Source organism: Pimephales promelas, chromosome 7, assembly GCF_988280905.1.
Source record: "Pimephales promelas chromosome 7, fPimPro1.hap1.1, whole genome shotgun sequence".
Taxonomy (NCBI): domain Eukaryota; kingdom Metazoa; phylum Chordata; class Actinopteri; order Cypriniformes; family Leuciscidae; genus Pimephales; species Pimephales promelas.
The window spans coordinates 39,293,258-39,319,648 of NC_142775.1; the positions used below are offsets into that span (position 1 = coordinate 39,293,258).

At 34.4% G+C, this 26,391-nt stretch overlaps 2 protein-coding genes across 6 annotated transcripts in view; one reads left to right on the top strand and one right to left on the bottom strand.

The window, feature by feature from the left end:
• The window catches only part of LOC120487244 (thioredoxin domain-containing protein 6), a 20,744-nt gene extending 1,780 nt beyond the window's left edge, over window positions 1-18,964 (top strand). Inside the window, exons 5-19 of one of the 4 annotated variants that reach the window (XM_089133459.1) lie at window positions 2,386-2,502; window positions 3,740-3,815; window positions 3,899-3,981; window positions 6,198-6,290; window positions 6,419-6,573; window positions 8,714-8,922; window positions 11,967-12,111; window positions 13,711-13,818; window positions 14,605-14,750; window positions 15,161-15,305; window positions 16,193-16,449; window positions 16,732-16,827; window positions 17,672-17,776; window positions 18,376-18,416; window positions 18,836-18,964. In XM_089133459.1, the coding sequence (XP_088989585.1) occupies window positions 2,386-2,502; window positions 3,740-3,815; window positions 3,899-3,981; window positions 6,198-6,290; window positions 6,419-6,573; window positions 8,714-8,922; window positions 11,967-12,111; window positions 13,711-13,818; window positions 14,605-14,750; window positions 15,161-15,305; window positions 16,193-16,449; window positions 16,732-16,827; window positions 17,672-17,776; window positions 18,376-18,383 (1,743 nt within the window). In that variant the 3' untranslated portion in view covers window positions 18,384-18,416; window positions 18,836-18,964. Of the gene's footprint in view, window positions 1-2,385; window positions 2,503-3,739; window positions 3,816-3,898; window positions 3,982-6,197; window positions 6,291-6,418; window positions 6,574-8,713; window positions 8,923-11,966; window positions 12,112-13,710; window positions 13,819-14,604; window positions 14,751-15,160; window positions 15,306-16,192; window positions 16,450-16,731; window positions 16,828-17,671 lie in introns of all 4 variants that reach the window. The other 3 variants (XR_016169352.1, XM_089133458.1, XM_089133457.1) reach the window with 3 other exon arrangements.
• Window positions 18,319-26,391, bottom strand: part of LOC120487239 (SNF2 related chromatin remodeling annealing helicase 1) — a 17,283-nt gene continuing 9,210 nt past the window's right edge. The window contains exons 11-18 of one of the 2 annotated variants that reach the window (XM_039683529.2): window positions 24,481-24,699; window positions 23,679-23,749; window positions 23,246-23,348; window positions 21,952-22,134; window positions 20,419-20,519; window positions 19,409-19,505; window positions 19,135-19,217; window positions 18,319-18,398 (exon numbers count right to left, since the gene is read on the bottom strand). In XM_039683529.2, the coding sequence (XP_039539463.2) occupies window positions 18,395-18,398; window positions 19,135-19,217; window positions 19,409-19,505; window positions 20,419-20,519; window positions 21,952-22,134; window positions 23,246-23,348; window positions 23,679-23,749; window positions 24,481-24,699 (861 nt within the window). In that variant the 3' untranslated portion in view covers window positions 18,319-18,394. Of the gene's footprint in view, window positions 18,399-19,130; window positions 19,218-19,408; window positions 19,506-20,418; window positions 20,520-21,951; window positions 22,135-23,245; window positions 23,349-23,678; window positions 23,750-24,480; window positions 24,700-26,391 lie in introns of those variants that run through there. The other variant, XM_089133456.1, reaches the window with a different exon arrangement.

Here is a 26,391-nt window from a genome sequence, read left to right on the forward strand (position 1 = left end):
TATACTTGTGAATGCTGAATAGTCATTTCTATATAAAAACTAATAGTCCTCATTTCATGGCTTGAGTCATCACATACAAAAATGTTAAACTAGTTGTCAAAATCAGTCAAGCAATTTTTTTTTATCTTTAAAAAACCCTTTTTTATCCTAAATTGATCAATTTCTCGCAGCTTTCACTGATGAGAGGAGATGTGCATGAATGATTTACAGTATATGTATGTTGTATGTTCAGTTCCAATATGTACTGTGATATTGTTTACAGTTGTGCACCGATCTACCCAAAGAGAGTTTGTTTGTTGTAAATAAGGGTGTATTTTTTTTATATTTTTGCACAATGCTCTGAACAAACTAGAATGGCAAAGACTATGCAGTAAAAATGTGAAACATACATATTCAGTGTCTTGTACCTCACTAAAAACAGTAATGTGAAACTTTACTGTAGTTTTCAAATGGCTGTGCAAATAGTTTATAGGACTGTCTTGAGCATTTTCAGGTATAGTGTCACCAAGATCTGACTTTTTTGCATTGGCAAACACTGACAGAGTACACTGTCATAATGAAAACATGACAAAGCCATTTGACTATCTTTGTTCATAAACACTGGTGTTAGGATTTTTCATCATGACGACACTGACACTTTCAATGACATGAATACTTGCTTTTGATGAATGAGTTATCCATTTTGAGCAGGTGACACACTTTTGCAGGTTATCAACTAAAGGCGGGCGTACACGGTACGAATTCTGATGGTCGGAAGATCGTATGTCCAGGCACACGTTACGAGTGAGTTTATCCAAAAATCGTACGGAGGCAGTGATATACGGCACGATTTTACGACCTGCTAAATTCCGAAGAAATCGCACGAAGTTCCGCCCTAAAAACTCGAATAACTGCATATAAAATATTGATTCAAGCCGTGATTATTTTTCTATATGCTCGTTTTCAGCACCGGGAAAAGGACGTCCGGTCACCCTTGTGTGTGTGTGTGTGTGTGTGTGTGTGTGTGTGTGTGAATGAGTTAAAAAACGTAGTTACGGTTGGCTACACATTCATAAATAAAATTTCAAGCTCTCTTTAATTAGCCGTTTAATCCACCTCATGTGTGAGAGTTTGCAATTCATTTTGCTGCGAGAAGCTATCGCCGTGAACGGGGCTTGAGTGAGCTTGAGCGCGTTGTGAGTGAGGGCGCGGGTGCCAGATCCCGTGTTGTCAGATCCACATAATGGAAAGGTGACAGTATCTGGACTCGTTTTTTGGATTAATGTCACACTTTAGGAAGTTATTAAAGTGGTTCCTAATATATTTATCTTATTTTCAAAACACAAGCTTTGAACTTATTTTGGATATTTATATAATTTCTTTGTTTTTGTTAGTTTTTGCTTGTTTTTCGTAGCAATATCTGGCAACATTGTTCTGTCGGCATTAATAAAAAAAGCTTAGGCTGCAGACAAACTGTAATTGCTTTTAGGAACATGCAAACGTAATGATCATCGTAATGTGAGAATCTGTAAGAAATGTAGCTATAGCACTATCAAAAACAATATCATAGCCTACAGTTGTTTCAGAATGAAATATGCCAAATACTGGCCAGTAGGAACACGGCAGATGCTGTTTAGTTAACCTTTCACAAAGTCATCATGAAAACATTAATTAAAGCAGTGTTTCTAGTAGTCCACACCATTTTCGTCTTTCTTCTCTGGATTTCCTAAGCTGCTGATTGGTCAAATTCAGATAGATTGACAAATCGGCTCATTCAACCGCATACACCTCACGAATGCAAGCCGACAGCTCCCGAACTTTTTCGACATGCTTAAAAATTATCGGGAGGTCGAGAGGTGCTCGGCTCAGCTCGTATCTACCTCGCACACGATACGAGCCGCGACATGCGAGCATAACCGATTTACACGCGATTTCCCCCGAGTGAAAAAAATCATCGGCGAGCTCGTAAAACAGCAAAAAATCGCACCGTGTACGCCCGCCTTAAGTTTTGGAGTTTGTACTAATTGTTTTGAGAACTGCATTAACTGTTGTGCAAATGTAAATAGTGATGTGAGAAATGCACCAAAGCGACTGAGAAAAACTGTAAATAAGGACACATGCAAGCAAATATTCACCCCAAAATGAATGAAAGAAGAAAAAAATACTGTGCGATCCTGCTTTTAGGACTATTCAAGTTTTTTTTCCGTAAATATTTCTTTACTGCAAACCCATACGTTTTTGTTTTTTTTGGGTGAACTATCCCTTTAATTGTCATAAAAATAATGCATAGAATGCGAAAAATGTTCCTAAAACAGGCTTAAATTTCACATATGTGGTGTTGTGTAAAGTGGCATGGCCTTTTCCTGTAGTATGCCATGTTAAGGCTGTGTGTGTGCGTGTGTTTAGGGTGGGCAGCTCGTGTCAGTAATGCGGGGACCGAACTCTCCTCTCCTGCAGAAGACGATACAGGAAGAGCTGAACAACGAGAAGAGCGTTCTAGAACACGGGGTCGCTCGCAGGGCGGTGAGTTACTTCACACACCTGACCTCTTTACTGTGGGGATTGCCTGAATCCCCATCAAAACTAGAAATGGGATGAAATGGTGGAAATGTGGTCCGGTACGAGGTGTAATACGCATCACAGAAACTACTGCTTGCTGAATAATGCATTGATATCATCCATATTATATAATAAGTTTATATACACTACCGGTCAAAAGTTTTAGATCAGTAAGATTTGTTATGTTCACCAATTAAGGCTGCTTTATTTGATGAAAAAAACAAACAAATGAAATGACAGACAGTAATATTGTGAAATATTATGACAATTTAAAATGACTGTTTTCTATTTTAAAATGTAATTTGAAAGCTGAATTTTCCACATCATTACTGTTGCTGATTACACATCAGTTTTCAGTGTCACATGATCCTTCAGAAATCATTCTAATATGCTGATTTTATGCTCAAAAAACATCAATTATTATTTTCAATGTTGAAAACAGTCGTGTGCCATTTTCCGTGTACCAGAAAGTTCAAAAGAACAGCATTTATTTAAAATATAATCTTTACTGTAACTTTTGATCAATTTAACTCATCCTTGATGAATAAAAGTACTTTCTAATTTCTTTCCCCCCAAAAATAAAAAATAAATTCTGACTGACCCCAAACTTTTGAATGGTAGTGATTAATGTTACAAAAGCTTAATTTCCATTTCAGATCAATTCTGTTCTTTTGAACTTTCTATTCATCAAAGAATCCTGAAATAAAAATGTAAAAAAAAACTGTTTTCAACATGGATAATAATCATAAATGTTTCTTGAGCCTCATATTATAATAATTTCTGTAGGATCATGTGACACTGAATACTGGAGTAATGATGCTGTAAATTCAGCTTTGATCACAGGAATAAATTACACTTCACTGTATATTCACATAGAAAACCGCTGATTTAAATTGTAATAATATTTCACAATATTACTGGTTTTTTTAATCAAATAATTGCAGCCTTGGTAAGCAGAATACACTTCTTTTAAAAACATAAAAAATCATATCGATATAAAACTTTTGAACGGTAGTGTATACAGTAAAGTTTTAAGAAAATGATGTAAAAAGGATATACCCCCTAGGATATGTATGGTACGTTCTGCACAGAAAAGGGCATCATCTTCAATGAATGTAATCATGTTTTATTCCTATTAGTAATTCAGCACACAAAGATTAATGTCATGAAAGATGACATTTGGTTTCATCCGTCACTCCAGGTGAAAGATGAAGGTTTAACTGAAGAAGAGGTGAATGGTGACATTGAGGATAACCCACATGATGAAGATCTGAGTGGTAATGATCTTTCCTTCATCGTGTTTAATTGTAGTTTCTCCTGTTTTCTGGATTTACCCACACTGGTTTTGTGTTTTTTGTAGCTGCTGATAATGAGTCTTACACAGTGGCAATAATAAAGCCTGATGTGGTGGCACACGGCAAAGCAGACGAGATTATTATGAAGGTAAGAGCTCAGTTTAAGGGACAGGAAGTTCGGTCATTGTTTACTGGTCATCTTGTTGTTTCAAACCTGTATGCTGTTTTTTGTTGAGAAATGATAACAGATTTTTTTTCTTTAAAGGGACACCCTAAAATGAAAATGAAGTCCTCATTTACTCACCCTGGTGTTGTTATAATGCAGTAGGCTCTTCTTTCTTTTATGGACTGCAAAATGAGAATTTTGTAATTTAACTCCATATAATGGCAGTAAATAAAAAAGCTTTAAAAATATGCAAAAGTATCACAGAATGATCATGCAACAAGTGTTCTGAGGGTTTATGATTGGGTTTGGTGAAATCAAACTTAAATTACGTTTAAAATAATGCATATATAAGCTACGTATTGCATGGGATCATTCTGTGTATTTTTTTTAAAGCTTATACGCCTTATTCACGGCAGCGCCATCTTTGATTTTTAATGAGAATGAAAGCGAGGCTGTGAGGGATAGACACGCATCTCTTCAATGGGCTGTACTGTTATTTAATGTGTTTTCGGATTGTTCTGCTCATGAAACACTGGAAAAATATCTTTCCAAGACATTTCAGTTGACAAAAAAGTCCTGACAATGTAAGCTGTGGAAAATTGAGCCGCTTTATTCAGCTTTTTACAGCGGATGCCATTGGAAACACTTTCATACCTGTCATGGCGCTGCTCTGAATAAGGTCTATTGCTGGTCGCTATACTATGGAAGCTTGTTTCCGCCACTGAATAAAAAAATAAAATAAATAATTGTGACTTTATCTCACAATTCTGACTTTTTTTCTCACAATTGCGAGTTTATATCTTGCAATTCTGACTTTATTTCTCAGAATTGCGTGATATAAAGTCACAATTGCAAGATATAAAGTCAGAATTGTGTGATATAAAGTCAGAATTGCGAGATATAAAGTCAGAATAGAGAGATATAAAGTCACAATTGCTAGATATAAAGTCAGAATCGGGTGATATAAAGTCAGAATTGCGAGATATAAAGTCAGAATAGAGAGATATAAAGTTGCAATTCTGAGAAAAAAACATAGAAGTACGACTTTTTCTCTTTTCACAATTCTGACTTTTTTTCTCACAATTGCGAGTTTATATCTTTCAATTCTGACTTTATTTCTCAGAATTGCGTGATATAAAGTCGCAATTGCAAGATATAAAGTCAGAATTGTGTGATATAAAGTCAGAAATGCATGATATAAAGTCAGAATTGCGAGATGTAAAGTCAGAATTGGGTGATATAAAGTCAGAATTGGGTGATATAAAGTCAGAATTGCGAGATATAAAGTCAGAATTGGGTGATGTAAAGTCAGAATTGCGAGATATAAAGTCAGAATTGCGAGATATAAAGTCAGAATTGCGAGATATAAAGGCAGAATTGGGTGATATAAAGTTGCAATTCTGAGAAAAAAACATAGAAGTACGACTTTTTCTCTCACAATTCTGACTTTATATCTTGCAATTGCGACTTTATATCACGCAATTCTGAGAAATAAAGTCAGAATTGCGAGATATAAACTCGCAATTGTGAGACAAAAAGTCAGAAGTGCGACTTTTTATCTCACAATTCTGACTTTTTCTCACAATTGCTAGTTTACATCTCGCAATTCTGTCTTTATATTATAACACATAATTGCGAGTTTATTTTTTCAAAATTCTGACATCTTTTCTCAGAATTGTGAGATAAAAACTCGCAATTGCGACTTATCAGGCCAATTCAAAGGGGAAAAAAAGACTAACTTTTTCCCCTCAGAATAGTTTATATCTCACAATTCTGACTTTATATCTCACAATTGCGACTTTATTTCACACAATTCTGACTTTATCTCGCAATTCAGAGAAATAATTAAGAAGTAAACTCGCAATTGTGAGAAAAAAAGTCAGAATTGTCAGATAAAAAGTCGCAATTACCTTTTATTTTTTTCATTCTATGGCGGAAACAAGCTTCCATACTATTCACTGCTATTAGCAAGATGACAAGCGTGAGCGTGACCTTTTTAAAATATTCTCATTTTGTCGTCCAATAAAGAAAGACTGCATTAGAACAACACCAGGGTGAGTAAATGATGACTTCATTCTCATTTTACGGTGAACTGTCCCTCTAAGTTGCTTATATTAATATGATCCTATAAGCTTTCTACACAAATAAACAGCTAAAAATGTACTCCTGAATGCATATTATATGATTTTTGTTTTTAGATTCAGGATGCAGGTTTTGTGATTTTAGCCCACGAGGAGAGAACGCTGAGTAAAGCAGAAGCTGAAGGCTTTTATCGACACAAAGCAGCAGAGGTAAATGAAGGAGCTTCGGTTAAAGTCTAAAAATAGCATGTGTTTTAATATTTTGGCTGATGGTGTGTAATGGCAGCATGTCCAGTGTGTCATGTAAAGGGGGTGTGTGTGCTTGCGTGTTCTTCCAGCCTTACTTTCAGGAACTCATCCAATTTATGTCGAGCGGGCCGTCGCATGTCCTGGTCATTTCTATGACGGAGGGCCGTGAGGACGTCATCCCAGCCTGGCGGGAATTCATCGGTCCACCGGATGTGGAAGAGGCCAGGACCAATCAGCCAGAGAGGTACCTCATTCACAGGAAGACAAATATACAGTATAGACTTTGATGAACATAAGCAGTCTCGCTGACAAATTTCATATAGTGAAAAAAATTCACTCAAAAATATGTTTTTAATATAAATTTTATCAAGGAATTGTCTGAGCTGAATTTCATTTATGATTGAATTTTTATTTTATTTTAATTTAAATTTTTTTTTATTTTATTTTTTATTAAAAAAATGTAATTTTTAAAATAAATATTTAATTATTAAATTTTTTTTTAAATATACAGAATAAATGAATAGTCCACAAAGGATGATTTTCATTTTTCATTTATTTGTCTTTTTTTTTTTCCATTTAATGTCAGAATGCAAAAAATAACAACATCTAGATGGTTATTGTTAACTAAAACTATTATGGATTGTTTCAATCTGCAGTAAAATATAAATATTAGATTAATATGAAAGATTGAGACGTAAAAACTTAGAATTTAACGGAAAATTAGAAACGTTACGTTGTCAACTAACTAAAATTAAATAAGTTAAAGTAATAAAATGGAATATAAATAAATCAAACTGAAAAGCTAAAATTGAAATATAAATATGACAAATAAACTAATTCATAATATTAATAAAAATTAGTTTAAAAAAATGGATAAGACTATAGAAGAAATGTAATATACTATTATATGTTTTCCTTTGAAAATTTTTGTCTTTTATATATTTTTCTCTAGTAAATTATTATTATTAAAAACTTAAAAAACTTAAAAACGTTACCTTGTCAACTAACGGAAATTAAATAAGTTCAAGTTCAAGTAATAAAAATAAAATATAAATAAATTAAACTGACAAAAGCACATAAAAAAAGATTAAAGCTAAAATTAAAATATAAAAATGACAAAAATTATAATATTAATTAGTATATATATATATTAGGGCTGTGCAAAAATTAATTGCGTTTAATCGCATCCAAAATAAAAGTCTGTGTTTACATAATATATTTGTGTGTGCTGTATATAATTATTTTGTATATATAAATACCTATGCATGCATGTATATATTTAAGAATTATTTGCGCTTAAATTCTGTACATATTTATAAATACATAATCTATATTATATAAATATAAATATTTTATATATGAATGACACATTTTCTTAAAAATAAAAACTTAAAAAACTTAAAAACGTTACCTTGTCAACTAACGGAAATTAAATAAGTTCAAGTTCAAGTAATAAAAATAAAATATAAATAAATTAAACTGACAAAAGCACATAAAAAAAGATTAAAGCTAAAATTAAAATATAAAAATGACAAAAATTATAATATTAATTAGTATATATATATTAGGGCTGTGCAAAAATTAATTGCGATTAATCGCATCCAAAATAAAAGTCTGTGTTTACATAATATATTTGTGTGTGCTGTATATAATTATTTTGTATATATAAATACCTATGCATGCATGTATATATTTAAGAATTATTTGCGCTTAAATTCTGTACATATTTATAAATACATAATCTATATTATATAAATATAAATATTTTATATATGAATGACACATTTTCTTAAAAATATACATGCATGTGTGTGTATTTATATATACAACATAATTATATACAGCACACACAAATATATTATGTAAACACAGACTTTTATTTTGGATGCGATTAATCGCAATTAATTTTTGCACAGCCCTAATATATATATATATAACTGCCTAAAAATAAGTTTAAAAAATTTGGATAAGACTATAGAAGAAATGTAATATACTATTATATGCTTTCCTTTGAAAATAGTTCGTTTTTATATATTTTTCCATAGTAAATTATTATTCTAAAACTGATTTTGTTGCATTATTTATACATTTACAAATGACATTGTCTCTCTGTGTAGGCCTTGCATACAGACTCAGTGATTCCCTGATGTGTGTAAAGTGTAATTTTGTAAGGAAACATACTTTAACAGTGATACGAGGGAGTTGACGTTCCATATTGTGCTCACAGATTTGAGCACTAACAGTTTTAGCACAACACATCCTGTGTGGACTCTTGCCTCCCCCCAGCAGTGAGACCATCTGCTCTTCTCTTTCTCCATTTCTCCGTTTCTCCGTCCATCCATCCCTGCTGACCTCCCTCTCTCCGGCCGTTGTCTGTTCTTCAGCTTGCGGGCTCAGTACGGGACCGAGACCCTTTCGAACGCTCTACATGGCAGCTCTGACAGCGAGCAGGCCAGCAGGGAGCTGGCTTTCTTCTTCCCGAACTTCAGGATGGCGATGGCGGGCTCGAGCTCGGAGCGGGCCGGGCCGGAAAAGGAGCATGTGGAGAGGACGCTGGCGCTCATCCGCCCAGACGCTGCCAGGGAAAACAGAGGCATGTGCCAACATTACGTTCACACGCACAGAACTGCGGCCCCGTGGGTGCAGAGTCAGACAGATACTCCTACAGTACCTTCACTGAAGCACTAACATACACTGCCTATTAAAAGTTTGAAGACACTCATTTGTTTCACACAAAGCCACAATAATACACTTTTCAGGTGAGTCGGCCTACATATATGGTATTTATTGGTCTCGACATCATTCCCATACCATCTCAGTGATATTTGAATATAGTATTATTAAAGAGCCCCTATCATGGATTTTTGGTGTGGACTATAGCTCTAAGTGAATGAAAACATCCTGCAAAGATTTATATCTGAAAGTGCACCGTATATAAAGTTATTGTCTTTCGAAAGGGAGAGTCGACTCTGAGTCTATGAAATGAATTGTTTTTGAAACGAGTCATTAGCTGGTTCGTCGTGACGTAGAGACACACTGGCCGCGCGCAGACGAAGTGTAAACTTGAAGTCTACACATTCAAATACTTCATCATAGCATCATGTCGAGAAGACGCTGCAATGCAAAGATAGTTCAGCCACTTTGTTTTCATTTACCAGGGACGAGCATGTGAAGAATCGGTGGTTAGAGTTCATATTTGCAGCGATACCACAACAGTATAGCCCGATTGTGTTCTCATCATTTTTAGCCTGATGGTGGACTGTCGCTCAGAAGACACACTTGTTATTGTAGCCTAATATCCTCCTGAGGCCCAGAACGTTTTTTTTTTTCTTCTTCATGTAATCACATTGTTAAGAGCATAAGAAACAAATGAATATAATATATATGAAGAGTTCAGATGCAAAAGCCTCTAAGTGCCATTTGAAATTTTCTTCTAGAATGATCATTTTTATCAAGCTTGTATATTTAAGTTCAGTAATTTCACTTAAATTGCAATGAGGATTACCTATTAATTGTCATTTAAGTGAAATTACTGAACTTGAATATATAAGCTTGATAAAAAAGATCATTTTAGAAGAAAATTTCAAATGGCATTTAGAGGCTTTTGCATCTGAACTCTTCATATATATATATATAGGACTCGATTGTTTAAAAAAAATGACATGAAATTATATATAGGCAAAAATAATGGCAATATTCGAAAATCGATAATTATTATTATTATTTGTTTTAAATTACATTGATATCTGAATTTATGTAAAAACCTAGACTTTCAAACATCAAAATGTAATTTATTAATATGTATTCGTGTACAAAATGACATATAAACGTAGTTTTCTATTTATTTATTTATTTTTGCCTGGAAACGCTTTCAATACGCTTGTGTGAAAAATAGGCGTCAGTTCTATTTCTAGCATGCACGCGTTTTCTGGAGTGCGTCACACAGGCAGTGTGCAAGCTCTAATCTGTTAACATTAGAGAGCCGAAATAAAAACGGACACGCCACGCAGCCAGTGTGTCGACTTCAAGCGGAATCTGTCCGAGCTTACGTCTCACACAATCAGAGCGTAAAAATACGGGATATTTTACTGTAAAATACTAAAACGGGAAAAGAGCTAAAATTCGTGAGAAACCCGGAAAAAACGGGAGGGTTGACCGCTATGAACCGATAAACTCACGGTGAAGATCTTTTTCGTTCTTTGCTTAGAAGTAGACATAGACATAGACACTAGACATCACCTTGGCTACGGCAGTTCATTGGAACGAATGCGTCAATAGAGCCGCCATCTTGAAACAGGGGAGCCCCTCCACTTTAATGCATCAGCGTCAATGTAGACACCGGTCTAACGGAAATAAAATCACCATAAATGCGATTTTTCTCGTTTGTTCCAACGGTCAGACATGTATTTTTCATTGATTCCAAAAAAAAAAATTTTTTTTTAAACATTCTTCCTAGTTCAGATTTCATCCGTGAACATCATACGCTGCCCAAAAGTCTGCCACCATCAATGAATTCAAAGTGAAGGCAGAGATAGCAGCGTTACCTAGCTACTTCCTATGACAAGACCCCTGTTCCAAGATGGCGGCGGTTTTGACGCATGCTTAGAACCCCAAGGTGACGTCTAGTGTATGAGAAGAAAGGAGAAGTTACTTTCGCAGCGATATACTGTTAATGAACATCCTCAAAATGTGCACAATTTTGCTACTCTCAATAACAAAATAAACACTCGTGGTGAGAAAACAGCAGTTCAGAAAGATGTGGATGTTTGCAGCAGATCTGAGATACACGGGCATCATGTCGACAGATTAAAGTGACACTGTCATGATAGTTTGATTATTAAGTAATCAATCCTTTATGCATGGCCTAGCAAAAACGTCCCGATTCCTTCATAGAAAATCAGTCTACAGGCTTTCATAGACAACCTAGGAAGTCTAGGAAAGTGTTTTGTTAAGTTTCTTTACTAGTTCACAAATTGGCTGATCTGAAATGGTTAATACATGACAATTCTTACATATATAGCCCCTTTAAAATAGCCTTTATTTTATATTTTCTCTATATTAAACTCTCTTATTTTAGTGTATATTATTTTACAATTAGTTTTAATATTTTACTTTAAGTTTTAGTAATTTTGTAATGTGCTCTCATTTTTTTGTAAGTTTAATTTTTTTCACCTAATATTCACCAGCTTTATTTTAATTAAAGAAAACAATTTCTAATAATTTAAGTTAAAGGTGTAATAATTTTTTTTTGTAATGCCGGTTGAAAGTCTCCTCAAATTCCGACGATAACAATGTTTTTTTTTTTAGTATCGTCTGTGGAAGGTGTAGGACCATTTAATATTCATTAAATCATTGCATTAGGTTCGAATCAAACGAAAGCATGTGTTCCTTGTCAGTCAACGTGTGTTTCCATACCATCGTTCGTCTTCTTCAGCGCGTTCACGTACGCTGTGCCGACTGAGCGTCAATGGCAGGCAAACAATACTTTCAATAAAGTTAGCATGTCCCAGATCACCTATTGCACCTTTAACAATACCAGCACAGTTGTTATTTTGTAGTTTTTAAGACAAGTAGATGTGTGTAAATCAGAGCACTTACGATCAGGAATAAATGGTGTGAGATGAAATGTGTTTGCAGAGGAGATTCTGGCCAGGATCCATGAAGCAGGTTTCACAGTGGCCATGCAGAAAGAGATCATGCTGTCGGAGGATCAGGTCAGACAGTTCTACAGCTCTCATGTAGAGGAGGAATACTTCCCCAGTTTACTCCACAACATGACCAGGTCAGCTCACACACACTCTACATCACTGTGCTGAATCAAAAAACGGCACAACAGTGAAATGATAAAAGACACCAATGTTCAACAAATAGTTGCATGCATTATTAATAATAATTGGAATTATAGCCAAGCAATGTAGCTTATTCTTGTAGTTTTACAATGGGTTTACAACCAATCAAGTTCCATTATACAAGGAAAAGCGAAGTTCAGATTGAGTTTTATAGTTGGAAATCAGCATACACAAGCGTATTTGAGCATGTCTAATTTTTTAGATGTCAAATCAATAAATTATGGATGCACCGATTTAAAAATTGTCCGCTAACTGATAAATCTTTACATTTGAAAGCCGATAACCGAGACATTGGTTGATAAATCTAAATCCAAAGTTTTATATAATTTTGAGAGCCTGATTACAAAAACAAGTCTCATCATTAAAAGCCACATCCAAACACAATTATATATAATGTTCTCATTATAATTGACATATGACAGACCTGTGCTACATGGTGCACTTAAAGGGATACTCCATTTTTTTTTTTTTTTTTTGGAAATAGGCTCATTTTACAACTCCCTCAGAGTTAAACAGTCGAGTTTTACCGTTTTCAAATCCATTCAGCCGATTTTCTGATATTTAGAAGAATATCAGTAACCAGACTGGTCTCATTGACTTCCATAGTAGGAAAAAAATATACTATGGAAGACAATGAGACCAGAAACTGTCTGGTTACTGATATTCTTATAAATATCAGAAAATTGGCTGAATGGATTTGAAAACGGTGAAACTCAACGGTTTAACTCTGAGGGAGTTGTAAAATGAGCCCCCCCCCCCCCCCCCCCCCCCCCCCCCCCCAAAAAAAAAAAATGGAGTATCCCTTTAAAGGAGTAGTTCACTTTAAAAAAACTTTTGCAGATAATTTACTCACCCCCATGTCATCCAAGATGTCCATGACTTTCTTTCTTCAGTCAAAAAGAAATTAAGGTTTTTGATGAAAACATTCCAGGATTTTTCTCCATATAATGGACTTCAATGGGGTCCAAAACACAGTTTCAGTGCAAACTACAAACTGTTCAAAGGGCTTTAAACGATTCCAGACGATGAATTAAGGTCTTATCAAGTGAAATTAAAAAAATCCTAATCTGTAAAATTGCCTGTAAACACTATAATTTAACTTTTTTTAAAAAAAAATGATAAACCTCACATTTCAGATAACTTATATAATATACGTATTAGTATTAAAATAATTTTAAATATAAAAGACTAGAAGAGTCAACACCACTACATATTTAATTAGTCTGAATGGAAATACAAATTCACTCTCTGACAGATAAAAAGTTCTTAGATTTGCCTAGAGGTGAGGAATTTTTGCAGGTATGAATATAGTATTCATGCTGAATCTGAATTATGGATGCTAATGGAATTGCTCTCTAACGAAAAAGGAGTCTAAACGTATTCATATCTTCAGTTTAAGCTTAATTGTACTTTTGGCCACGTAGTTATGTGCATACAGTACTATCTATCTATATAATGATATAAAGAAGCCAGAAGAAGAATTACAGTGGTCCCGGTGTAACGAAGAGTCTCTGTTCTGCTGTGGTTCACAGCGGGCCTGTGTTAGCATTAGCGCTAGTAAAGCAAGGAGCCGTGGAACACTGGAGGAACATCCTGGGACCCAAAGACCCCGTCCAGGCTAAAAGTGAAGAACCTAACAGGTGAACCGGTGTCTTTTATTCAGGTTTCCCTCGTCTAAATGTTCCAGCTCAACGTAATGTGTTATTGTACATCATATCATGTTATGTATCATATAAGCAACTCTCTGAAGCAATATTTTAAGGTGCCCAAAGATATTTCTGGCACTTCTGCTGCTGTATAGAAAAAGTGGCTCATTTTCATTTACAGAAACTAGGCGTGGAATTGTAAATTAATTTAATTCAATATTTAAATAAATATTCTAAATTAAATTTATAATAACAACATTTACTTAATATAATTCAATTAAATAATTCTAAACAATTAATTAAAATAATTTACATTTAAAATAAAATAAAATTAAAATAAATTACAAATAAAATTAAAGAAGCAGTTTCAATAACTAAATAACTTTTTTTTCAGAATTTACATTTCTATTATTAATGGATTTACATTTTTGTTTTGTGAATTACACATTCGTGATTCCAGATTTTTTAAACTCACAAATAGCAATTCCACAGCAAATTCTTCCCAATAGAATATTTTAGTATTAATATTTTATATTTGTTTTAGAAATATTCAAGATTTTACTAAATTCCATGACTTTTCCAGGTCTAGAAATCAGGCTTTTCAAATTGCTCATTTTTCCAGGTTTTACTAGACTATGCGAAACCTGTTTTTTAAAATAAAAATGGCATGTGTTGAGGGAATTAGTTCAAATATTATTTTTTACAGTGTATTTAGTTTTATTTGAAGGCATCTTGAGGGCCGGTAGTGGTTGTGAACAACTCTCTGTGGTTTCTCTCTAGTTTGCGAGCTCAGTTCAGCGATGTGAACTCCAGTATTAACCAGCTTCACGGCAGCAGAAGCTCAGACGAGGCGGAGAACGAGATCGGCTTCTTCTTCCCACCAGAGGACACGCTCGCTGTCATTAAACCCCACACCGAACGCAAAGGTATGGTTTCAGCAGTAGCCCTGAACACCACTGAGGGATTTTAGCTCTGTAAATCCAAAGCTGAATGTTCAGCAGTGTCACATGATCCTTCAGAAATCACTCTAATGTGATGCTCAAAAAACATTTCTGATTAATGTTGAAAACAGCTTAAACTGCTTAATATTTTTGTGGAAACTCCCCAGGATTCCTTATTTAATTTAAAGTTCAAAAGAACAGCATTTATTTGAAATACAAATCCTTTGCAACATTATAAATGTCTTTAATCTAACTTTTGATCCTTGCTGAATACAAGTATTAATTTCTTACTTCTTTCTGACAAGTTTTGAACGGCAGTACGTGAAATTGAATTGTAAGAATATTAATAACGAGGGTAAACGTCATAACTCGCTGTTCGTTTCTGCTTATATCAGAGGAAATCCTGGAGGAGATTCAGGCCAGAGGATTCTCCATTTCCCTTTTAAAGGACACGGTTCTGTCCAGAGAGATGGCAGAGGAGTTTTATAAAGAGCACCGGGACAAACCCTTCTTTAGCCAGCTGGTGGATTACATGTGTCGGTGAGCATTAAACATCACTTAAAGGAGTAGTTCACTTTTGAAAAAACTTCTGCTGATTATTTACTCACCCCCATGTCATCCAAGATGTCCATGTCTTTCTTTCTTCAGTTGAAAAGAAATTAAGGTTTTTGATGAAAACATTCCAGGATTTTTCTCCATATAATGGACTTCAATGGGGTCCAAACGGTTCAAGGTCCAAATGAGAGTTTCAGTGCAGCTTCAAAGGGCTTTAAACGACACCAAACAATGAATAATGGTCTTATCAAGCGAAACGATCGCTCATTTAATAAATAAATAAAAACGTTTAAGTTTTATAAGCACAAATGCTCTGTTCTGTGATGCACGTTCGTGACTCTCCTGTTCGAACCCGTTCATCAAAATGAATGAATCTTTTTTCGAGTCATTTGGTTGATTCAAAGAACGAAATGACTCGAAAAAAAGATTCATTCATTTTGATGAACGGGTTCGAACAGGAGAGTCACGAACGTGCATCACAGAACAGAGCAAGGTGAGCATTTGTGCTTATAAAACTTAAACGTTTTTATTTATTTTTGAAATAACCGATCGTTTCGCTAGATAAGACCCTTATTCATCGTCTGGTGTCGTTTAAAGCCCTTTGAAGCTGCACTGAAACTCTCATTTGGACCTTGAACCGTTTGGTCCCCATTGAAGTCCATTATATGGAGAAAATCCTGGAATGTTTTCATCAAAAACCTTCATTTCTTTTCGACTGAAGAAAGACATCTTGGATGACATGGGGGTGAGTTTGATCAGCAGAAGATTTTTTAAAAGTGAACTACTCCTTTAAGTGTCCATGCAGCTCATTAAGATTAGCAGGTAAGCGTCATGTGAAACGCTAAGATAAGACATGGTTAATTTTTCTATAGTGGCCCATGTACAATGATGGTTCTGACGAAGGAGAACGCAGTGGAGGAGTGGAGGGCGGCCATGGGGCCGACGGACCCCAGCGAGGCGAGACAAACGGCCCCAGATTCTCTGAGAGCGCGCTTTGCTAAAGACATGCTGGAGAACGCCATCCACGGATCCTCCAACATGGAGCACGCGCACCAGAAGATAAAGTTCATCTTTGGAGACATCGGGACCGAGAGCGCGATCATCGACGGCGCAGCTTCACCTCCGTTAGGTGACCGAAACTTTAAGATACAAGTTTGTACTGAGAAACCGAAATCAACTGTTTTCATCTGGGAATAAAACTCTACTTAACGTAATATGTAAGAAATAACGTTTTAAATCGACCTCAAACAAGAACAAATGTAGGGCGGGGCTTGATTTTGTCTGTGGGGAATTGATTGGATGGTTGTGGTTTGCTATTGGTGGATCTCATGTGAGTGACAGGTTGCCCCGCCCTTGTGTCAGTAAACACATCATCAGATTTAAAATACAGAAGAAATCTTGTGATCTACAGAAACGGAGGAGAGCTTTGCAGAGCTCAAGAATCTACAAGCTTCAAGATCTCCTTCGTTTGATGACTCGAGGAACCAGACAGAGCCCAGCACTACAGGTTCAGAATTGAAGAAACAAGTCTAAAAATAGAAATTGGCGTTATTTACGCAACCTAGTGTGATTACAAACCTGTCCTCTGATATTTGCCCATCACTATAGACCATTTTGCAAGATGTAAACACTGGTCCAGAAGCACTTCCTGTTTCAGTTTTTTAACACTACACAAAAGCTGGGATAAAATACAACCAACCGAACATATAAAACTGAATCAAAAAGTTAAACAAACATCTTTAAGTTTAAGTTAAGTTACAAACTAAAACAGGAAGTGTTTCTGGACCAGTGCTGTTTACATCTTGCAAAATGGTCTATAACCTGACACTGCATATAGAGAATTAATAAGTGAGTAATTAATAACAGAAGACTGATTTTGGGTGAACTGTTACTTTAGCAAGTTGATGAAAAGCGAAAAATAATAATAATAAATGGGGCTGCACGATTCATTGAAATTTTAGTTAAGTGTGATTATCAAAATCAAATCAAAGGCTGTGATTTAATGATATAGTCTGTTTGACTGTGTGTTTCAGAGTTACATTTACACACATGCAGCTTATAATAGTGTTTAACAGCGACTCGGGTCACAGTACATGTCTAGGATCACTTTATTTACTTTCAGTAACATTTGTGTGGACAGAAGTTTACAGCATTTCACTAGTAATCCGCCAAAATAAAAGCTCTAGGATTTTAAATGTCAAAAGCTGCAGGGTTTGAACGTTGATTTTAGTGAAAAATTAAATTTATTACAATTATTTTTAAATATTCACTATACAGTATAATTATAATTTACAACAGTAATATGAAAATATTTTGAAAAAGTCAAGATTACTGTTGATCTCCACATGCAGAAGCTGCTGAAGAAGAAATCCCCCCTGAGACGACAGAGAGTCACGCGGTGTCATCCGATGCGACCGACACACTCGAGACGCCCGCCTCCAGCCTGCAGGACACAGGTCTGTGTTTCAGTGACTCGTGATGTTCAATCAAGGACAAGTTTATACACAGATTCTTCAGGCATGAGATTAAATATGGTTTGGAAACGTCAACATTTCCACTTTGGCATTAACTGTCAGATATAAAGGGTCCAGTCATGATCATTTACAGGTTCATCATGGGGTTTACTACAATATGTTTACATCATTTTATGTTTAAAAAACTTAATAACTTTTTTTATATATATAATTTGCATTTTTGCATTTTTTTTTTATTGGAAACTTGCAAGAGCAAATCCATTACCAACCAAATATAAACACTACTTTATTCACCAGCATTTTATCTGGTGTTGAGAAACAGCAAGGGAACTGAAACATGGAAGCGGCAGGTTTTTGCACCCAAGCGTAAAACACACATTAATCGGAAATAATTCCTTGATGCATAAACTTTTATTTATTGATTGTTAGATTTCATTTCTGAAGTCTTTTTTTGTCCCATGTCTCAAGAATCAGTGATCAAACTCACGTCAGAAACGAGATAAACATTAATCACACAAAGTCAGTGACTTTATACTGGAACTATGAATAAACTTTATTATATCTTTCACTTTTGATGACAGATTCCTGAAATCTGCACAATCATCTGTCAAAAAGAGGAGAGGTAAAGATGAGGCGTCAAGAACATTCATTAGAACCAGCGTTAAAATGATTCAACTGAGTCAGTGACAGATTCATTAAAAGAATCAGTTCTTGTGTAAATCAAATAAAGTGTATATTTTATCATCATTATACTAGTATTTGTTCATATTTTTGAATTAGACTATTTAAAAATGTCAGTTATTTGTTTTAATTTTAGTACAATTTTTGGTCATTTTGTTGTTTGTTTTTGGTTTATATAAATGTTTTGTTTATTTTAGTTCTTCAACTTTAACTGAAAATAAGACATGTTGCCTTAATGTAGCTGATATTAAAAAGTTTATATATATACTTTTAGCTCATGTTTAATTTATCGTTTATTGTTCTAGTTTTTGTTAACACTAATAACCCTGTTTGTAAAAGTTTTCTTTTGTTCTCCACCAGTTTGGAGCTGACCTGAAGGCATCTGGATGTGCAACAAACAGCCAGTGATTTGTGGTTTCATCTTCAGTCATACATCTCTCAGAAATCATTTACATCCTCTTGTGAATTAAACGCTCTTGTCTGGATAAATCCTTTGATACTTTATGATCTGTTTGATTTTTGGCCCTTTTTATTTTATTTTATTTTATTTTATTTTACCGCATACAAATGTGAGGGACTTGACAAAAACAAATCCAATGATTGGCTTTCAACCAAAGCAAATATTTAGTCTAATTTCATGTAATAATTATTGTTCTTACTGATCTTGGTCGATCAAACTGAGCATCTCGTCCTCATCGAAGGACCGCTGAAACATTTCTGTGATGGTCAGCTGCTGAGGGTCCTGACAAACAGCAGGAGGGTTGAAAACAGGACATGTTTCAGAATGAACAACATCTATTCAATAATCATGTAGATATTTTCTTTGATTATTCTAAAAGCTAAAGCTTTCCACAGTGATTTCAATGAAAATGGTGGAAGTGAAATCTACATGGTTTTTATTGATGGTCAAATGCTGAAAGTTTGGACACTAACCTTGCTGTGGAAGCTGGCAGATTCTGCCGTCTCAGAAATGTTTGATTCGGACAGGCCGACCTGCTCCAAAACATTCATTTTCTTTTGAATCATGGGCCTACAAGCAAACACCAATGATCAGTGGCATCACGTACACTGAAATTAACTATACATTGCAGAAACAAAACTGAATTTTAAACAGTGAATTTGAAAAAAAATGCATGTGTAACTATGTATAACTTAGTTAACTATTTTCCAGACAAAATGATCTGAATCTAAATTTAAGACTGTAGTAACCATTTAGGGCACAAAGTGTGATTTAAAATGGTAAAAAAATAAATGAACAGCATCTAATATGTACAGTAGTGTGCAAAAAGTGATGTCCGGACTAGGAAAATCTATATCGTCACACTTTAATCAAAAATTATTTCAAATTTTGTAAGCATAGTGTAGTTGTGCTTAAAGCCGATTGATTTACTAGTCATAATATCGCAATGAAATGACAAATTGAGCTGACATCATTTCTGGCCAGGCTGTCATACAAAGAAATTATGAACACATGCAACAACAAGTGATCCAACAGAATAGTAATAACTGCTTATGTTGTAGTCAAAGTGCCCTTTTTTATTTATTTTTTGCATAATAAAATAAAAACTGTAGCTGTAGTTTGCCTTTTAATTTTATAGCCAATTATTATTTAGCCAAATAATTTTGTCAGATAAATATCAAACCAAGTTTAGTGTAATATTTAAAATATTTTCCTCTTATTTTGATGGTTTGGATCTTGTAAGTCCATTAAAAACAAGAATTCCCTTTGAACATCACTTCTGGACACTATTATATATAGCTACTCTTTAGGATCGTATATATATATATATATATATATATTGCACACAATTATTATTGCACAAATTATGAAGCAAATAAAATACAACAAATCCAATAATTCAATCATTCCAGTTCTGAAGGCTTGTTTTGTGTAAATGTCCTGATATTTGCAGGGGAAACGGGAATAAAGGATCTGCCCTTACCAAAGGTGATCGTCCGCGGTGCCTTTAGCCACCAGGTAATGGACGTCCACATTACTGGTCTGTCCGATCCTGTGCACCCGGTCCTCAGCCTGAATCAGGACCTGAAGGAAACACACACGTTTCATAAGTGTTCTGGCAGCACTCTCCATATCATTACATTTATTTTTGGTCCGGGTTTCTGAACCCACATGAGCGCTTGTTTCAGACTAAATGCTTTTCGACTCGAGATGAGGCTTTTATCCGGAACCGTTTCTACGGGTAGAGATTATGCGACAGGTCACCTGAGAATCAGGGTCATCATATACTAAATTCTTGACATTAAAAGATATTTATTAGTGCTGGGCAATGATTAATCACATCCAAAATAAAAGATTGTGTTTACATAATATACATGTGTGTACTGTATGATAATTTTGTGTATATAAACACACACACACATGTATACATGTTATATATATATTTATATAAAACTTGTATATATATAAATAACACATTTTCTTAAATATATACATCAATGTGTGTTCATAGATACAAAAAAGTTAAACACAAATTTTATTTTGGATGCGATTAATCGTTGACCAGCACTAATTTTTATCAAAATCAAAATAACACACAGCAATTAAATTAAACAAAAAAAGTCAAACATTTAAAAGTGAGGTGTTGTATAATAGTTAAATTCAGGGTTCCCACATCTCATGACCAGTGAATCTCCATGGCTTGAACTGAAAACCTTCAATTTTAATAGTTTGCAAAATTTGCATTCACAAATTGCAATTTCCAGCCAATGTGATATTCGAGATCTCCGCATGACTTTTCCAGGCCCGAAGCCACGGTTTTAAAGGAGTAGTTCAATTCAGAATTAAAATGCCCTGATAATTTACTCACCCCCATGTCATCCAAGATGTCCATGTCTTTCTTTCTTCGGACGAAAAGAAATTAAGGTTTATGATGAAAACATTCCAGGATTTTTCTCCATATAATGGACTTCAATGGGGTCCAAACGGTTCAAGGTCCAAATGAGAGTTTCAGTGCAGCTTCAAAGGACTTTAAACGACACCAGACGATGAATAAGGGTCTTATCAAGCGAAACGATCGCTCATTTAAAAAATAAATAAAACAGTTGAAGTTTTACACGCTCAAATGCTCTGTTCTGTGATGCGCGTTCGTGAGTCTCCTGTTCGAACTCATCAAAATGAACGAATCTTTTTTCGAGTCATTTAGTTAATTCAATGAACGAAATGACTCGAAAAAAAAGATGTGCTCATTTTGATGAATGAGTTCGAACAGGAGAGTGTCATTTAAAGCCCTTTGAAGCTGCACTGAAACTCTCATTTGGACCCCATTGAAATCCATTATATGGAGAAAAATCCAGGAATGTTTTCATCATAAACCTTAATTTCTTTTCGTCCGAAGAAAGAAAGACATGGACATCTTGGATGACATGGGGGTGAGTAAATTATCAGCAAAAGTTTTTTTTTTAAGTGAACTTCCCCTGATGAGTGTGGGAACCCTGTGAATCTGTTGGCGTCTCACTCCCGGGTTCCAGAAGAGCTCAGCGAACACCACGAGGTCGGCCGAGTGCAGCGTGATCCCCATGTTAGCGGCCGTGATGGACAGAACCGCCACACAGCTCTTCTGTGAAGACTGGAATCTGGTACACAACTGCTGTCGATCCGCAGACGGCGTCGATCCGTCTATACGAATGTAACTGATTCCCTGCACACACACACAACAACGTCAACACACTACTAGTGCTCATATACAGGCAAAACAAAATTACTCAGACATCAAATATCATTTTTAATATCAGGACACTATAGTTCATTTATGCAAGCGAGACCAGCTAAATAAAGTAAACTGTGACATATTAATACCCAAAGATACTTTATAAAGTGAAAAAATGTAGGAGCAAATATTATTTAGACGCTTTGACCTGATTTTCTGTGTTTTCTGTAATTGCTAATGCTCTTTTTACACACACACACTGAACAACATGAAGCATTGCTTGCTCACTGGTTGAGCTTAACTGGTATCATCTAATTGTGTAGTTACATTTAACAGATATATTTAACATAATTCACGTGTGAGAGTCCAACAGAAGTGAAATATCCACTGATTTAATAACTCTGAGTTCTGCTCATATTCCATTATCAAAACTATAGAGAATAAACTGTGATAATGTGAGAAATGTTGAATATATTTTTGGATTGACTGTACATCAAACTCAACTATTACACACAAGTCAGAATTCGCTCTACATCTCCTGAACGTTTATTAGGCATTTTGGTTATTTATGCGCTGATATAGAATTTCTTGTCAATACTAATTATTTTCACATCATGGCTGATATCTGATAAATTTAATAAACAATACTAAAACACACTCTAGACTAGAAATAAAGACAGCATACCATACACACTGCACACTACTGGCCAAAGGTTTGTTATAATTATGAGTCTCTTGTGTTCATTAAGGGTGTCTTCATGTGAACAAAAATACAGTAAAACACTGAAATATTATTGCAATTTAAAAAAAGCTGCTTTCTATGTGATTATATTGTGAAATGTAATTTATTTCTGTGATTTTAAGCTTAATTTTCAGCATCTTTACTCTGTGTCACATGATCCTTCAGACATTATTCTAATATGCATCACTCCATGGATGGAGAACAAATATTGTTTATTATTAGAAATACTATTTCAGCTCATTTAAGTCACAGCTCCATTAAAAGTATTATACCAAATTTGAATTCATTAAAATAAATCGAATTAAAGTCTGCAGAAGTTTTGTTTTTGTTTTTTGTGGGAAGAAATAAATGTGGACAGACCTTCTCACCGAGTTCTTTGGTTATGCTATCCAGCACCAGTTTGTGATGAGCAAACACCAGAAACTTCTCTCGTCCGCACTCCAGCGTGTCTGAGATGTACTCCCTGGGGAATGCATTCAAACACTAGTATTTTAGTATCTTTGATATAAATATATTCTGTTTTCAATTTAGTATTTTAAGTAATTTTGTCTATATTGTTTTTATAATTTTTTTAAAAGTGGATCATTGCAATGTGTGATTACAACCCCTTCAAACACAGGCAATAAAAAAAGGATTCATTTTATAAAAAAAAAAGTTGCATATAGAACCTTTAATATAGAATATGTATTTTTACAATGGCTTAATTTGACTCATCTAACTAGTCTTAATAATAAAATTAATGCATGTTTCTCCATAAAGGACCTGAATGAAGCGGAGTGATAGTGAAACGTACATGATGGCTCTGATCTTGGCCTCTGCTGTGTGGCTGAAGAAAACCAGGAGCGCTTCCTTTTCTTGTGACTTCTGCACATGAACACAGAAAAGCTCATCGGTAACAACACAAATCCTGCCATTATTCATTCACTCTCATGTCGTTTCAAACCAATATGCTGTTATAATGTTCTGTGGAACAGAAAAGAAGAATAAGAAAATAATGACAGAATTTTCTCAAATGTGACTTTTTTGTTGTTGTTGTTTTTTTTTTAAGGTCTGATCTTAATTTTTTTTAATGTTCCATTTTTCTTTTGTATTTATTTATTTATTTGTGTGTGTGACTATACTTGCCTGCTGTTTTCATTTTTTCCTAATCTGAATTAATGTATGGTTGCATGTTATACACACAGGTGAAAGGCGAAAAATGTGAATATCGTGCAAAGGTTCATTTATTTCAGTAATTCAACTTAAACGGTGAAACTAATATATTATATAGAGTCAAAGTGAGATATAACCCGAAATTCAAAATTAGAATATTGTGAAAAGATTTAATAGCTGTAAGCAATAATCATCAAAATTATAACAAATAAAGGCTTGAAATATCTCACTTTGCATGTTATGAGTCTATATAATATATTAGTTTCACCTTTTAAGTTGAATTACTGAAATAATTGAACTTTTGCACCATATTCTAATTTTTCGAGTTTCACCTGTATATGCATCTGTATTATTTATACTATATTACTGCATTTATGTTATCGTCACTTTCTGTCAGGCCTAAAAAAACATATTTTCAGAGATGTATAGCAGTTTGGGCTCACGTTGCGGCATCCGTTGGCGAGCTGTTTGGCAGCGGCGTTGAGAGCGGCTTTGGTGCGTGAGTTGACCCCGTCTGTGGTCACTGTGACCACCTTCCGCTGTTTGGCCGGGAGCTGAGAGAGCACTTCTGATTTGAGCCGTCTGAGCATCAGAGACTCCTCCAGAAGAAGCTTGAGTTCACTCAGATGAGACGAGCCGGAGTAATCCCAACCCCACGGGAGCTGCAGGCAGAGATACACCTTCACTACACACCCTTTTCACACTGATCAGCGCTTTTCCCAACTTAACCTGGGCAGTGCCATGTTTACATTTTGATGGGAATGAATTACAATGGATTGAATTGAACAACATACTGATTGCTCAACTCTCAGATGACAAAAACTCCATAAAACAGTTTAAGTTGTAGCCATACTATGTTGACTATCCATAACAGCCTCGCTTTCATTCGTGTTAAATTCAATGTGGAGTCTAACCTGAGTCAGGTCTATGAGTGGCTGCTGCATGATTAAAAATTGCTAATTAAAGTGCGATAAAAAAGTAGGGAGGCGGCGTATTTCATTCACTTGAGGAAACAGAATCTACTCTATTTTTCTGAATTAACGAGTTAATTATCTCAGAATTACAAGATATTTTTTAATGGAAAAAAAGTTTTTGCCCTGTTTTTATGAATTAATTAGTTACTCCTATAATTTTTGAGATAATCAAGTCATTAATTCAGAAAAACAGATCAAAAACTTTTTTCCATGTAAAATTCTCTCGTAATTCAGAGATAATTAACTTAGCAAATTGTTTATTGTTATATAATTAAACAGAGCAAATTGTTTTTTCCATTAAAAACTATCTCGTAATTCTGAGATAATTAACTCGTTAATTCAGAAAAACAGAGCAAATTGTTTTTCCATGAAAAATTATCTGGTAATTTTGAGATAATTAACTCGTTAATTCAGAAAAACAGAGCAAATTGTTTTTTCCATGAAAAATTATCTGGTAATTCTGAGATAATTAACTCGTTAATTCAGAAAAACAGAGCAAAAATGTTTTTCCCATGAAAAAATATCTCGTAATTCTGAGATAATTAACTTGTTAATTCATAAAAACAGAGCAAATTGTTTTTTTCCATTAAAAAATATCTCGTAATTCAGAGATAATTAACTCGTTAATTCAGAAAAACAGAGCAAAAACTTTTTTCCATGAAAAATTCTCTCGTAATTCAGAGATAATTAACTTAGCAAATTGTTAATTGTTATATAATTAAACAGAGCAAATTGTTTTTTCCATTAAAAACTATCTCGTAATTCTGAGATAATTAAGTCGTTAATTCAGAAAAACAGAGCAAAAACGTTTTTTCCATGAAAAATATCTCGTAATTCTGAGATAATTAACTTTTTAATGCAGAAAAACAGAGCAAACATTTTTTCCATTAAAAAATATCTCGTAATTCAGAGATAATTAACTTGTTAATTCAGAAAAACAGAGCAAATAGTTTTTTCCATTAAAAAATATCTCGAAATTCTGAGATAATTAACTTGTTAATTCAGAAAAACAGAGCAAACATTTTTTATATTTTAAAAAATATCTCGTAATTCAGAGATAATTAATTTGTTAATTCAGAAAAACATAGCAAAAACGTATTTTCCATGAAAAAATATCTCGTAATTCTGAGATAATTAACTCGTTAATTCAGAAAAACAGAGCAGATTTTTTTTTTTCTTCAAGTGAATGCAATACGCCTCCGTAAAAAATAATCCGGGTTTGCTGTACTTGTTAGTAGGGCTGCAAAATTTGGCTAAAATTCTGTTATTATATATCAGTACAAATATAAAATTATTATTTTCGGTTTCCGCTCACACTGCCATAGTAACCATGGCAACAGAGGTGGACAACTGGGTATGCGTGCATGAACCATGAAGATC